At 46.5% G+C, this 15,502-nt stretch overlaps 1 protein-coding gene across 2 annotated transcripts in view; it reads left to right on the top strand.

Annotated features, from left to right (window-relative positions):
• Nucleotides 1-15,502, top strand: part of GRIK5 (glutamate ionotropic receptor kainate type subunit 5) — a 591,069-nt gene that overhangs the window by 392,103 nt on the left and 183,464 nt on the right. For both annotated transcript variants that reach the window (XM_073602012.1, XM_073602011.1), the window contains exon 5: nt 15,186-15,351. In XM_073602012.1, coding sequence (XP_073458113.1) covers nt 15,186-15,351 — 166 coding nt within the window. The remainder of the gene's footprint in view (nt 1-15,185; nt 15,352-15,502) is intronic.

Raw genomic sequence — 15,502 nt, 5'->3', positions numbered from 1 at the left:
AGAAGCCCAGCAGAAGGTGCAGCAAATGTAGCTGATCAGCCTCAGTAGAAGGAGCAACCCACAGCCTACAGATATGGGACACCAGCAAGCAGGTATGCAGTCCACAACTGAGCACCACTGTCTCCTCACTGTACACGTCACTGTCCACCTGACTACTGCCCTCCAATCCACTCTACTACCCTCCAGTCCACTCTGCTACCCTCCAGATCACCCCAATGCCCCATTTATCCCGCTGCCTCCCATTCCACTCCACTACCCTCCAGTCCACCCCACTGACCCTCTGTCCACCCTGCTGCCCCTCCAGTCCACCCCGATGCCCTCCAGTCCCCCCCCTACTGCCCCATGTCCATCTGGCTGTCCCCCAGTCCACCCTGCTGCCCCTCTGTCCAACCCGCTGCCCCCCAGTCTACTCCTCTACCATCCAGTCCATCCTGCTGCCCCCCCCCAGTCCACCCTGCAGCCTCCCTGTCCACCCCGCTGTTGTAAGGTTCTTTGGGGTGGTGTGGTTAGGGTGGTTAGCTTTGAGGTGCCTTGGATATGATGGACTGATTTGGGGTGTTGAAGATAGAATGGGTCACTTTGGTTTGGTGTGGATAGTGTGGGTTACTATAGGTAGGTTGGACTACTTTGGACTGTCATTGGAAGGTTGGGCTGCTTTGGGGGGCTGTGGATAGTAAAGAGTGCTGTAGGTAGGTTGGGCTACTTTAGGCCCCTGCCACTGTTAACACAATTTGGCCACACCCACTGTTCATGCACCAGTAAAGTGTTTAGGTTTGGCTTGATGAAAAAGGTGACAACCCTATCCATGCTCCATCAGTTCAGCACAAGGCTCAGGAGCAGAGAGGGGACTCTTTAAATAACTTTGGGTGCATGCAAAGTAATCCCAGAGGCCGTGGTTCCCAGCAATTAAATAAAAGTTCCCCGGGCCCCATCAGTTCAGCAGCAAAGGCCAGGGACAGAAAGGGACTATTTACAAATTTTTGGGAGCAGGCAAAGGGATCCTGCATGCCACAGCTCCCGACAATAAAGTTCTGCCCACTTCTATTACATTAATCCACCGTGGCAGGCTGGGGCGTTAGGCTCAGATAGGCTGCATGGGGCCCTACAATTTTCAATAGCAGACGTACCTGGACCTGTTCAGCTTTAACAAAGTACATCTCATTTGATTACAGTTTAGATATACTTTCATCTCATTTTATGTAAGTGTGCAATAACGGTCATAGCTGGAGTTCAGCTTCAATGCACTGTGTATCATAAGCATACTGTTTTCACCTTTTTTCAATCCCTTTTTTTTAATCTCAGTGCTGCTGGTCCCCTCTGGCCTTTATCAGCCATTGTTTGCACATTATTTCTTCCTGATAGTGACAATGGTGAACCATGCCTGCACAATGTCTATAGGTGTGGCCATTTGTAGCATCCACCAGGGGCATATATGACAATGCAGGGGTACAGTTGGAGGACGCTTATTAGGAAGTTCCTGAACAAGGATCTTCAATCAGGATCACCACATCAGGTATTCATTTTGTCAAATTACGCCTGAACACAACTTTTGAAATGACATTAAGGTTGCAAATCTTATATGAGATTTCAGTGACCGGGTGACCTACTAAAAGCCTAAAAGCCTTCCTATTCAAAAAGCACTGTTATTGCAAACGTCTTCAATGAAGTGCTGGAACCTTTCAGTGATCCTATGCAAATAGCAATTTTCTGAAGGTTGACATTTGTGTAGGCATCTCCATCTCCTTCATAGTGACCATGTTTGGGCTTGGAAACACTTTGTTAATCTCTGAAAGATGTATTGTGGGAGGAATGAGAAGTCATACCCGCTCCTGCTATAAATGTTTGGCTAAGATCAAGAAAAGTATCTGTTCTTAACAGTGTTCGGTAGGGGTACCACACCATCATTCTGGTGGCCTTTTGGCAGGAATGGCTGGCTGTACAGTATCTCTGCTGGTATGATGGGGCTCTGAAGGCTAGTACCTGGTGGAACAGAAATCGGGCTGCCCACAGGATGTGGAGCACAAGAGTAATTCCCCCGGGAAGGCTGGAGGGGCCCAGTGCCTCCTGATTTAAATGGGTCCACCTTGTCTGGTCATGGGCTTGGAAGGCGAATAGTTCACTGTGTCTGTGCCCCCTGGGAGTGGTCACCCTAGGATTGCTCTTAGTAACACTTGGGTGTGGGACCCCACTGTGTGGAAAGGCACATGTTCACAGCACTAAAAGTTTTTCTGCACCGCGCCTCCATGGGCTAGGCCTTTTGGCTAAGTCCTGGGCAATTTTTGCTACCAGGCCTCAGGACCTAGCCAGTGCACATGCACAGCCACTATTTATTTATTTCTCTCCCTCACGTTTGTCACTTTTTGCATTTTTGTTTCTTTCACTGGATAAAGGTTGTGGATCCTTGGGCCTACCCTGAAGTCTAGGGGGAGGATGTGTGGCTATTAGGTCCCTTCCTCAGCTGAATGGGGGGGTTCTCCCTTTGGCTGAGGAGTCCACCAGATCTTTTGGCCAGGTGGACCATGCTCAAAACTTGTCCCTGTCAGGAGCCTTGCACCCCGGGGGTTCAGGGTAAGGTCCTACTCCTTTGGGGGGTGAACAAGAAACACACCATTAAATGCACTTTTTTGTGCGAGTACACATGCACTTTTTTTTGTACACTTACAGGTTTTTAGTTTTTGCACACAACCACGACAAAAAAAAAAAAAAAAGAAGTTGGGTTGGTTTGGAGGTTCTGGTAGCACTTTGAATAGAATAGCAGTAGGCATAGTTTTGCAGCTTATTGAAGCAGCCATGCTTTTAGTTTATATGATTTTATTTATTATAGGTTTTATTAAACAATCGCATTCTTTGTACAAGCTGTAACCCTTATGTCATGATTATTTTAGTAAAAAAAAAAAAAAAACTACTGCTAAAATGCACTATTGAAGAAAAATTACTGTCTGCTTTATATCCACAGATTTTTTTCAAATGTACCAAACCTAAAAAAAGAAAGGAGAGATAGTTTGATGTTCCTTGAACTATAGTTAGTCTTCAGTTTACCCTTACTGACCCCTTGAATGAAAACCCAGCTATAGTTAGCCTATACCTTGTGGAGGTCCCAAGCAATAAGACCCCATTGTAACTCACCACTCACCAGTCTGTTCCCATGAGACGTTCCCATCTGTGGTCAGAATAAAAGGAATGTTCACACAATAGATGTCTTTGGCCTTTACTTTACTAAACAGAACATAGAAATATTTACAAGCAGTCCATTCATCCTTCTAGATGGAGGCGGCACATTCTTTAGGTTACAAACTCTATAGAAAGTAAAACAGATCAGTAGGAGAGGAGAGATTTTCAAGACGCGTGACCTCAGGATGGCCATCCCAGAGTGCTGTCCCAAAAGGATTAGTCCTTTGAAAACCTTATGCCGCGTACACACGGTCAGACTTTCCGGCATACTTGGTCCGGCGGACCAGAGTGTGCCGGACAATCCGCCCGTGTGTGGGCGGCGGCGGACTTTTCCGGCGGACTTCTTCCCAAAAGCCCGCCGGACCTAGATTTGAAACAAGTTTTAAATCTTTCCGCCAGACTCAGTTTCGGGCGGAAAGTCCGCTCGTGTGTGTGCTGGTCCGACGGAAAGCCCGCTCGTGTGTATGCTGGTCCGACGGACCAGATGCGACACGAGGGCAGGGTATTGCATCTCGCGCTCGCTGCAATAGGAAAAACAAATTTTCCTATTGCGGCGAGCGCGGGACATACCAGGCCCTTAGGTCTGGTATGGATTATAAAGGGAACCCCCCCTACGCCGAAAAAACGGCGTGGGGTCCCCCCTAAAATCCATACCAGACCCCGATCCGAGCACGCAGCCTGGCCGGTCAGGAAAGGGGGTGGGGACGAGCGAGCGCCCCCCCCCTCCTGAACCGTACCAGGCCGCATGCCCTCAACATGGGGGGTGGGTGCTTTGGGGGAGGGGGGCGCCCTGCGGGGCCCCCCCACCCCAAAGCACCTTGTCCCCATGTTGATGAGGACAAGGGCCTGTTCCCGACAACCCTGGCCGTTGGTTGTCGGGGTCTGCGGGCGGGGGCTTATCGGAATCTGGGAGCCCCCTTTAATAAGGGGGCCCCCAGATCCCGGCCCCCCACCCTATGTGAATGAGTATGGGGTACATGGTACCCCTACCCATTCACCTAGGGAAAAAGTGTAAGTAATAAAACACACTACACAGGTTTTTAAAATATTTTATTAAACAGCTCCGGGGGGGGGGATCTTCCTCCGGCTTCGGGGGTCTTCTTCCGGCTTCGGGGGTCCCTCCGCTTCATCTTCTCCCGGCGTCCGGTTGGTTCTTCTCCGCTCTCTTCTCCCGGTGTTCCTGTTCTTCGGCCGGCTCCTCTGCTGTCTTCAAGTAGCTCTCTTGCCAGCAGAGGTCCGGACTTCTGGGCTTCTGGGCTTCTGGGCTTCTGGGCTTCTGGGCTTCTGGGCTTCTGGGCTTCTCTTCCCCAGATGTTGACACGACGCTCTGGGCTGCGTTGTGACTTATATAGGCGGAGACCCCGCCCCCTTTTGATGTCACAGTCCCTGGGCATGCTGGGACTGTGACGTTTTAGGGGGCGTGGTCAACATCACCCAGTGACATAGGGTGGGGGGCCGGGATCTGGGGGCCCCCTTATTAAAGGGGGCTCCCAGATTCCGATAAGCCCCCGCCCGCCAACAACCAACGGCCAGGGTTGTCGGGAAGAGGCCCTTGTCCTCATCAACATGGGGACAAGGTGCTTTGGGGTGGGGGGGCCCCGCAGGGCGCCCCCCTCCCCCAAAGCACCCACCCCCCATGTTGAGGGCATGCGGCCTGGTACGGTTCAGGAGGGGGGGGGGGGCGCTCGCTCGTCCCCACCCCCTTTCCTGACCGGCCAGGCTGCGTGCTCGGATCGGGGTCTGGTATGGATTTTAGGGGGGACCCCACGCCGTTTTTTCGGCGTAGGGGGTTCCCTTTATAATCCATACCAGACCTAAGGGCCTGGTATGCCCCGCGACGGGGCTCGCAAGGTGTCAATCTCGCCGATAAAAGCGGCAAGATTGACATCCTTTTCTAGTCCCGTCGCACCTGAGTCACGTTCAAAATGAACGGACTTGTCCGTGTGTGGGCAAGTCCGTTCATTCTGAAAGTCCGCCGGAACTCCGGCGAAAGTCCGTCGGAAAGACGGGCGGACTTAGCCCGCCGGAAAGTCCGGGTGTGTGTGGGCAAGTCCGTCCGTTTTAAAGTCCGGCGCACCTGGCGGACAAAGTCCGTCGGAAAGTGTGCCGGACCAAGTAGGATAGAAAGTCCGACCGTGTGTACGCGGCATTAGAAGCTTTAGTAGAGTAGTCCCAAAAACATTTGTTTTTAAAATAAAGCAGCCTTGCTGGCTGCTCCTTGCTTCCCGCTAGGTGGGAGCTTTCCATCTAGGGCTCACACCTACCTGATGTGTCCAGTCCTGGTGCACTTCAGAGAATCCTGTTCCTTCTGGGAAGCCTGACTACTGAAACCTCTGGGAATGTAACGCCTAAACCATATTTTGGGTGCCCCCCTCCCTACTGGCAGAGTCAAGGCATATGATTCCTTAAGCTATTAGGATCTCAGGGACTAACTCACTGCTAGCTATAATGACATCTAGTTGGGACACATGGGGACTACAATGGGGCACAACTATGCCTTACTGTACATTACCTTCTCAATACACGAAAATTAAAGAGGAGGACAAGGTAGATTGCTATTATTCATTTCAATAAACCCCACTCTTGTTCAGCACAATTAAAAGGATTGGCAAGTACCATAGGTACTAGTAGGGAAAAGTAGTAGGTAGGTGAAATAGTAGGTGAAAATTGCCATACTTGCTATAACTATGTATATTGTTTTTGGCTACTAAAGCAATGCAGGCATGATAATGATCTTCAAAACTCAAAATCTAACAGGATTCCTCTCTCCATACTCCAGCAACCTGTCAACATCAACAGTGGCGCTGGGTGCCTCCGGGAATACATCTCCCCATTTACAGAAGGGTTATCCCATGGTTGCACAGATTCTGCAAGGCATCCATGACGCAATACTTGATAATTTCTCTTTTTTATATGTCATGGCCCACTTGGAACTTGACTGGCTTTGAAGGCCCTTCAAGTAACTTTGGCCTTTTTATTGTTGGAAAGCAGTGTGTGGCCATGTTCCTTTGGGGGGTGACTGTGGGTGCCCTGTTATTGTTACTTTCTGTCCACCATTTACTGTGGGTAAAGTCTCGTCAACATGTCTTGTGTGTGTATATATATATATATATATATATATTTGTATATATTTTTTTCATACCTTTTCCCGATGAAGTTGGTATAACAAAGGTGAAACACGTCGAAGCATCAGCAACCCATACTTTTCTTATTTGAATGATAAAAGATGCTTAGAGCAAGATTATTAATGTTATACTTGTGTGAATTCATATATGATTATTGGGGATACTGTTTACAGGCTCCAATTGTGATGTCAGTATTTTAGTGGCACAGCATATGTAAACTTTTATTGAAGATTTTATTAATAAGTGATATGACTGCTGACTACACAATGGATTGTTCTAAGCAGCACCTGAAAAGTCCCAAATAATTTAGGTATATTATCCTGCTCAATTTAATTATTTAGTTCTTTCGGGATGTGGTGCTTGCTTTTGTGATTGCCTGCTCTTTTCAACCCACCACCATTATTCGGTGCAATGATGTGATACCCCTTGCATCCCTTGACTTCATCCAGCTATCTGTTTTGAGCATGGCCCCACACTCACACTAATGCCTCGTACACACGATCGGACTTTCCGACGGGAAATGTTCGATGAAAGGCTGTTGTTGGTAAATCTGACTGTGTATATGCTCCATCGGAAAATTGTTGTCGGACTTTCCGCCAACAAATTTTGGCTAGCATTTTCTCAAATTTTCTGCAGACAAATGCCTGTTGTCGGATTTTCCAATTGTGTGTACACAAGTCCGTCAGACAAAAGTCCAAAGTACAAACATGCATGCTTGGAAGCAAGGACGAGCCAGAAGCGGTCGGTCTTGTAAACTATCGTTCGTAATGGAGAATTAACATTTGTGACGTGGCAAATTATGAAATCTCCAAATGCAGCGCACAATTCTCTTCTTCTTTAATGTGATAATAATGAAGCTGCTTTGCTGGTGATACTGATGGAGTTATTGCAAACAAATTTTCAAAGGCTTTTTTTTTCTAGTGATATCAAGAATAATATTATTATGCTTTTTTTTTTTTTTTTATTTGGCAAGTTACCACAACACCATTATCCCGTAGTTTATAAGATCAAAGATACAACTATGTTGGTGTCCCTTGTCAATTTTACATTGTATTTTTTTTAATGTAACTGCCTACTCCCAAACTGTCATTTGAAGTAAAACACATAGCCAAGTATTATTCTACACAATTTTTTATTGTGCATTAAAAAAATAAAACAAATAAAATTAGACATGCTATCTGCCAATAGAACTTAACCAAAAAGTGCATTCTATGCATCCCAAAATCTAGAAAATTTACCAAATCAAATCATTATTCAACCAAAAAAATAATGTCAAAGCAATAACTCCAAGGCCAATAATAAATAACACGTTATCCCCTCCGATTCCGCAACATGTCTGGTCGACGAACGGCCGTTCAGAAATGAACTGAAAAACATGAAATGAAAAGTGCAAACTGAAAAGTGCTAAATGAAAAACGCAAAAATAAAAGTGCGAATCAACACTCACCAAACTTCTACTAACACGAAATTAGCAGAAGGAGCCCAAAGGGTGGTGCTAAAGAGCTGAAAAAACATGTAGTACGTCTAGTACGGCACTACATTCGTAATTGTTGGCCAACATTTTTGTGACCGTGTGTATGCAAGACAAGTTTGGGCCAACGCCCTTCTGACAAAATTCCACGGTTTTGTTGTCAGAAAGTCCGATCGTGTGTACGAGGCATTAGAGTGGGTTTCATGAAGGTAACAGCACTGGAGCATGTCTGTGCAATGTGCTACTGTTCTACACTAATCATGTGACAAGGTGACGATTCATGAGAACAATTAGGAGTCAGGGATAGAGTGTTGTCACCCTATAACAGGAAGTGCCTAAACAAGAACCTTCAGGTCAGAATAACCAGTTATTATTTTAAAAGAGAAGTATGTTTTTTTTTGTTTTTTCTTCTCTCCCATCATACTTACCTAGGTGGATATAGCATCGGTCCGATGCGGCATCTGTCCCCCGGGCGCCTCTGCACTGAGCGATCAAACATGGTTTGGTTCTCTAAATCCAACGACGAAAAGGACGAACACTATTTATTAAACCCAACCCATGCATCATCTGTTTTTAGTTTTGGATAGAATAGTGGAAGAAAATAGTGGAAGAAAAATACACAAAGCAAAAAATGTTTGGCCCGATTTAGCATCTAAACCAGTTACATGACATGACCTCATTATTAATTTAGACATCAACCCTTTTACGTGAATAAAAAAGGTTACCGTTCATGGATCAGGCACATCAGGAGGACCTGGAACAGTCCTCTGCTTTATCTCATCTTAGCTGAGCAGATCTGAACCTGATAAACAAAATATCAGCTCTCGGTAATAAGAACCTCCCCCTGGTTTGCATTATGGAAGTTGTTCTGTCAGCCAGCAGGATGCAGTAGAGGAACTGATTGGTTCACAGAGCTGCCTCTTCTCTTATCAGAGTTCTGATGTACAGAAGATCACAGGAGGCTATTAGTTCAAAGACAGACTGAGTGCTAATTAAAGCTGAAGTTTATTCTGCTTATATTTTTCTTCCATCGTTCTCCCCTACTTTTCCCTATCAGCATACGATTAAAACTTTAAATAAAACCTTTCTTTTCTTCATTACATACCATATCATCACTGACTCTCTGCACTTCGCTATGTAATGCATACAGATCATGGCTGGTGGGAGGGGCCGGCACCCTTCCTTAGTAGTCCTCTGAAGAGCCCTCAGCCCTGATGCAAGCAGCGGGCTGGTATCCTGGGAGGATATAAAAATGTTTTGATGGGTGGATGTCAGTCTGGAGGAGTGGGGCTTCCTAGGCAGGCTGTATTTGCACCCCAGATAATGTCCACATATGAATGCTGAGATTGCATGTATGAAAGAACTGACATCCAATGAATGGGAGAGGCGGGTCAGGGACAGCTAGGGAGGAAAGAGCTATCACATATGTCAAACACAAGTCTCACATGCCAAATCTGACCCACCAGGCCTTGTCATGTGGCCCTCACACCCAGTTTTGCAGCCAAAACATGGCGGAACTCCATTTTGCCACCTCCAGCTCTCACCCTCCCTGCTATCACTTGCAAACACAGAAGCCTTCTGTGTTTACTAGGGGCAGCTTTGCTTTCAGCGGCTTGCAGATGTAACAGATCCCTCACAGTGGGGCACGGCAGGGGCAGTTCTCCAGAATGTGAGAGCCAGAATGATCTCCCTGCAAGGCTTGGCAGAGCCGCCTACAAATGGAGGTACTACAGAGCCAAATACACACGTATGTAGCACTGATAGATTTTCAATCTACTGCTTATAGGTAAATTTAGTGGGTTATCTGTTTATACATAGTCAGATTTGCCTCTGTTCCAGCTTGGCTGAGTTGCATGTAGTTTCACACTGTGCCTGTGGGTGTCGTTGTCGCCATGGGTCAGTGTTGGAAAGGCAACACGTTGAAGTGTATGAGTGCTCCTCTGTCCCGGAGATAACTCAGTGGAGGTGGTCCTCCAAGTTGCATTCTGGGAGAGGGTATTTATGGGACAGACGCCATATTTTAGGGTTCGTTTTCGTTCCACCTGCTGGCCCTCCTGGCCGACAGGTATGTGCTAAGAGTACTACCTCGTGGTCCTCCGATCGGGAGGCCCACGTTGCTGCAGCGCGTGGGTGGGCCCAGAAGCCTGTCTGGGGCCTACCACAGCGGCAAATGAATGGTCCTGGGCTGTCTGTCCTACGGGAAGAAGCTGGACAACTGAGAAGATCCCAGGGGAGGACCCATCATGGAAGGATCATGCAGAGTGCTGGTCTGGAGAGGGGCCTGGTGACTCAGTTGAAGGACGCATCCTAAAGTAATCCTATCGCATAGTACCGTCGGGTCGGCTTAAAGGTTCTAGTGCTGTGTTTGCTGTTCATCAGAAACCATTACATCCTGTGGCAGAGGATCATACGGGTTTTGTTCCAATCAAGTCTGTGGCAGAGACTTTTGTTCGTGCTGTGTACTGGCTGCTAGGTTAGTGAAAGAAACCTATCCAGGCGAGCAAAGATTCAACTCTAAAAAGAAAGTACATCATCTATGAGCTTTCAATTCCTAATACTACACTAAGAAAAGGTATTTGAACTTCCCTGCAACTCTTCTTCTACCTCTTTCCTGATACTTCCTTCAATTTACGTTTATTAAAGCATTGGAAAAGATACCCCAGTGTCCAGTGTCTACATTGTCTGGTATTAAACTCAATGGGACCCTAGACTCGGTTCTGGTGAAATAGAGGTAACGAAGGTGACGGTAACAGCCCGCTTTAAACCAGCAGCTCCACCGAGAGTTATTGCTACACGTAGAAGAGAGGGCCACCTACACAGGACTGTACTAGAGACACCTACATAGGGAGTTACTAGAGCTGGGCCAGGTGGGGGGGTTGGTGTTGCACCTTACGAACCCCTGGACTCTGCACTCTGTATGTAGCGTACTCCTGAAGTTTGCACTCTGTAAACAGGGCACCCCTGAGCTCTGCACTCTGTATGTAGTGCACCCTGGAATTCTGCACTCTGTACATAGCGCACAGCTAAACCCTGCACTCTGTGCATTGGGCACCCCTGAACTCTGCACTCTGTATGTAGTGTACTCCTGAACTTTGCACCCTGTAAACAGGGCACCCCTGAGCTCTGCACTCTGTATGTAGCGCACCCCTGAATTCTGCACTCTGTACATAGCGCACAGCTAAACCCTGCACTCTGTGCATTGGGCACCCCTGAACTCTGCACTCTGTATGTAGCGTACTCCTAAACTTTGCACCCTGTAAACAGGGCACCCCTGAGCGCTGCACTCTGTATGTAGCTCACCCCTGAATTCTGCACTCTGTACATAGCGCACAGCTAAACCCTGCACTCAAAGCTTGCGTTGAAATTGAGTTTAACACCCCTGAGCTAGGTGATGCTGGGTGTCCTCCAGCCAGAAAATGAGACGGACTCTATCTCACTTGCTGTAGCTTTTAAAGCGGTTCTAAAGTCTGGATACTTGTTTACCTTAAAGTGACATTAAAGGTTCAGATGTTTTTAAACAAAGTAACAAACATGTTATACTTACCTCCTCTGTGCAGTGGTTTTGCACAGAGCAGCCTGCACACTCCTGGCTCCCCCCCCCCCTTCAGTGCCCCCAGAGCAAGCAGCTTGCAATGGGTGCACTGGTGCGTGTTTGCTCCCGAGCCTGGCTCTTTGCATCAATAAGACACATAGAGCCGCGGCTCTGCCCCCCACTCTCTCTTTATTGGTTCACTGGCTGTGATTGACAGCAGTCGGAGCCAATAGCGACCGCTGCTGTCTCAGCCAATGAGAAGAGGGAGTTCCTGGACAGCAGAATCTCTTGTGCACAATTCCCAGTACTTATATTGCCCCCTCACCCCCCTTTATACTTACCTGAGTCCTATCTAAATCCAGTGATGTGCCCATCTGCAGCAGCTCTTCTCTCTCTCTTTTCATAGAAACTCAGCAGCAGAAGGAGCCATTGGCTTCTGCTGTGGTCAATCAAATCCTATGATCAGGTAGCAGGGGCAGGGCTGAGCTTCACATGTGTGCCAATAGATGCACACAGCCCAGCCCTTAAGCAAGCCCACAGGTGTGACTCCATAGCAAGTAGCTTCCTATGGTGGTGAGCTGAGAAGTGGAAGAGCCTAGAGTGCCAGGCAGGGGACCCCAGAAGAGGGGGTTAAACCAGTGCACAGAGCAGGTAGGTATGACATGTTTAGAAGAAAAAAAAAATTAAGCTTTACAACTGCTTTAATCCACACTGAAAGAAGCTCACCATGTGCATTGAAATCAGAGTAAACTATTTCAGTAAAGGAGAGAAGCCTGTACAACTGTGCAAGACTGAAGGGAAGTCTGGAGTTCAGCTCTAATTATAAATGTAATATTTTAACAAACATAGCCCTGAATTAAAGGGAGTCTTTGATATCCGTTCATACTTACCCTTCAACACATATGTAAGCTTAAACATGTCAATTTAATTGGAAAAGTAATTTAAAATATTTTTAAAGCTACAGATTTAACCTCTTCCCACCCGGGCTATAGCCAAAAGATGGCTATAGTGCAGGCTACGTTGCCGGGAGGACATCTATGGACATCCTCCCGTGCTTACGCTGCCCACGTGCCCCCTGCGGCGTGCGTTGGCAGGGATCTATGATCCTTAGGACACAGCTGATCACAGATCAGGGTAAAGAGCAAATCACAGAGGCTCTTTACCATGTGACCAGCTGTGTCCAATCACAGCTGATCACAGGGTAAACAGGATTTGCCTGTTATTGGCACTCCTCTCCTCATGCTGACAGCGTGTGAGGAGAGCCGATAACCGGCAAATCCACACAGGGGACATCTACAATGATAATCAGGGTGCTGATCATCAGTGTGCTGATGATCAGTGCAGCCCCAACAGTGCCCACAAATGCTGCCAATGGGTGCCCATCAGTGCTGCCAATGAGTGCTCATCAGTGATGCCTGTCAGTGCCCACCAGCGATGCCTATCAGTGCCACCTTATCAGTGCCCATTGGTGCCTCCTTAGTGCCCACCAGTGCAGCCTATAAGGCTGCACTGATGGGCACTGATAGGCTGCACTGATGGGCACTGATAGGCACTATCAGTGCCTATCAGTGCAGCTTCATCAGCGCACATCAGTGAAGGAGAAAAATGACTTATTTTGAAAATTTTATAACAGGAAAAAGTTTCTTTTTTTCTTCTAATTTTAAGGTCTTTTTTTGTTTGTTTAGCAAAAAAAAAAAATCCAGTAGTGATTAAATACCACCAAAAGAAAGATCTATCTGTCTCAATACAAATGATACAAATTTTGTTTGAGTACAGAGTTGCATGACTGTGCAATTGTCATTCAAAGTGTGACAGCACTGAAAGCTGAAAATTGGCCTGGGCAGGAAGGGGATGAAAGTGCCAAGTAGGCAAGTGGTTAATTAAAGTAAATGTCCATTTTAGGCTCGTTTGGCTGGGCTTCTCCTATGGGTCACAGGAGTGCAATTTGTTTTGTGACCCGTTTTCAGCAGAGGGCGGTGTGAATTTCGCTCTCTGCTGACGTCACAGAAATCAGTCCAGGCACCACATCATCCCGAGCCTGGACTGACTCCTGTCTCAGCCTCTCAGCGAGCCGCTGAGCGCCTGAAAGGGCCGCTCCCCGCCCCTCCACAGCTCAGCGCTCCAGTGAACGTGGAGGAGCAGAACGGAGAGCTGTGACTGACAGTCAGCAGCTCTCTACTCAGGGAGCTGAGAGAACCAGAGCCATTGGCGATGTTCGATCGCTCGGCTCTCAGTGCAGAGGCGCCCGGGGGACAGATGCCGCATCGGAACAATGCTACATCAACCTAGGTAAGTATGATGTGGGGGGGGGGGACAAAAAAAACATACTTCTCTTTTAAAAAAATTACTGGTTATCCTGACATGAAGGTTCTTGTTTAGGCACTTCCTGTTATAGGGTGACAACACTCTATCCCTGACTCCTAATTGTTCTCATGAATTGTCACCTTGTCACATGATTAGTGTAGAACAGTAGCACATTTCACAGACATGCTCCAGTGCTGTTACCTTCATGAAACCCACTCTAATGCCCCGTACACACGATCGGACTTTCCGACAACAAAACCGTGGAATTTTGTACGAAGGTTGTTGGCTCCAACTTGTCTTACATACACACGGTCACACAAATGTTGGCCAACAATTACGAACGTAGTGATGTACTACGTGGTTTTTCAGCTCTTTAACGCCACCCTTTGGGCTCCTTCTGCTAATTTTGTGTTAGTAGAAGTTTGGTGAGTGTTGAGTTGCGCTTTTCTTTTAGCGCTTTTCAGTTCTTTTCTGAACGGCCGTTCGTCAACGGAATCGGAGGAGATAACGTGTTATTTATTATTGGCCTTGGAGTTATTGCTTTGACATTATTTTTTGGGTTGAATAATAATGATTTGATTTGCTATATTTTCTATATTTTTGGATGTATAGAATGCACTTTTTGGTTAAGTTCTATTGGCAGATAGCATGTCCAATTTTATTTGTTTTCTTTTTTAATGCACAATAAAAAAAATTGTGCAGAATAATACTTGGCTATGTGTTTTACTTCAAATGACAGTTTGGGAGTAGGCAGTTACATTTAAATAAATACAATGTAAAATTGACAAGGGACACCAACATAGTTGTATCTTTGTTCTTAAAACCTACATACAAGATAATGGTGTTGTGGTAACTTGCCCAAATAAAATAGAAAAAAAAACATAATAATATTATTCTTGATATCACTAGAAAAAAAAAGCCTTTGAAAATTCATTTGCAATAACCTCAGCAGTATCACCAGCAAAGCAGCTTCATTATTATCCCATTAAAGAAGAAGAGAATTGTGCGCTGCATTTCGAGATTTCATAATTTGCCACGTCACGAATGTTAATTCTCCATTACGAACGCTAGTTTACAAGACCGACCGCTTCTGCTTCCGAGCATGCGTGTTTGTACTTTTGATCCGACGGACTTGTGTACACACGATCGGAAAGTCCGACAACAATTGTCCGATGGAGCGTACACACGGTCGGACTTACCGCCAACAACCTCACATCCAACATTTCCCATCGGAAAGTCCGATCATGTGTACGGGGCTTTACAAAAGATGTGCAACCATCACTGGAATGTATGTAGACATAAAGTGGCTGCAAAGCGGCTGCAAGAGATCCGCATTACTGAGATGCACAAAAGATGCACAAAAGAGAAAGAGTGAAAATAAAGAATTGTGTTTAAAAAATGGCAATTGTTTATAAAGCACAGAGCTTGAGCAAGCTAAATGTCTTTCAGGACTTTAAATAAAAAGCATTATGTCTATTGCGCAGTGAGACGTCCACGTTAAATATGACGTGCATAGACGAGAACATAACTAGGAGATAACCAAAGTACAGCCTACTCATATTTTTCTTGCTTTCTCCTATAGATCCCCCACATAAAGGTGGGACCCGAAGAAGCCCCCAAGCTCCAGTACCTGCGCTTTGCATCTGTCAGCCTGTATCCGAGTAATGAAGACATCAGCTTGGCTGTTTCCCACATCCTGAAGTCCTTCCACAACCCTTCCACCAGCCTTATCTGTGCCAAGGCCGAATGTAAGTCATTTAAACAGCACATGTTCTTTTATTAATAAACAAAACGCTGCGCTGTAGAACATAGGGGACGGTAGGCAGTGTTCTTCATCTTTACAATGACAAAGATTTTAGCATATATTTGCAAGTGTCATGTAAGGTTACTGTCGGCCTG

This window comes from Aquarana catesbeiana, linkage group LG10 (genome assembly GCF_042186555.1).
Source record: "Aquarana catesbeiana isolate 2022-GZ linkage group LG10, ASM4218655v1, whole genome shotgun sequence".
Taxonomy (NCBI): Eukaryota; Metazoa; Chordata; class Amphibia; order Anura; family Ranidae; genus Aquarana; species Aquarana catesbeiana.
Note: the sequence above shows the minus strand (reverse complement) of the source record. Positions and strands in the feature narration are given on the sequence as shown.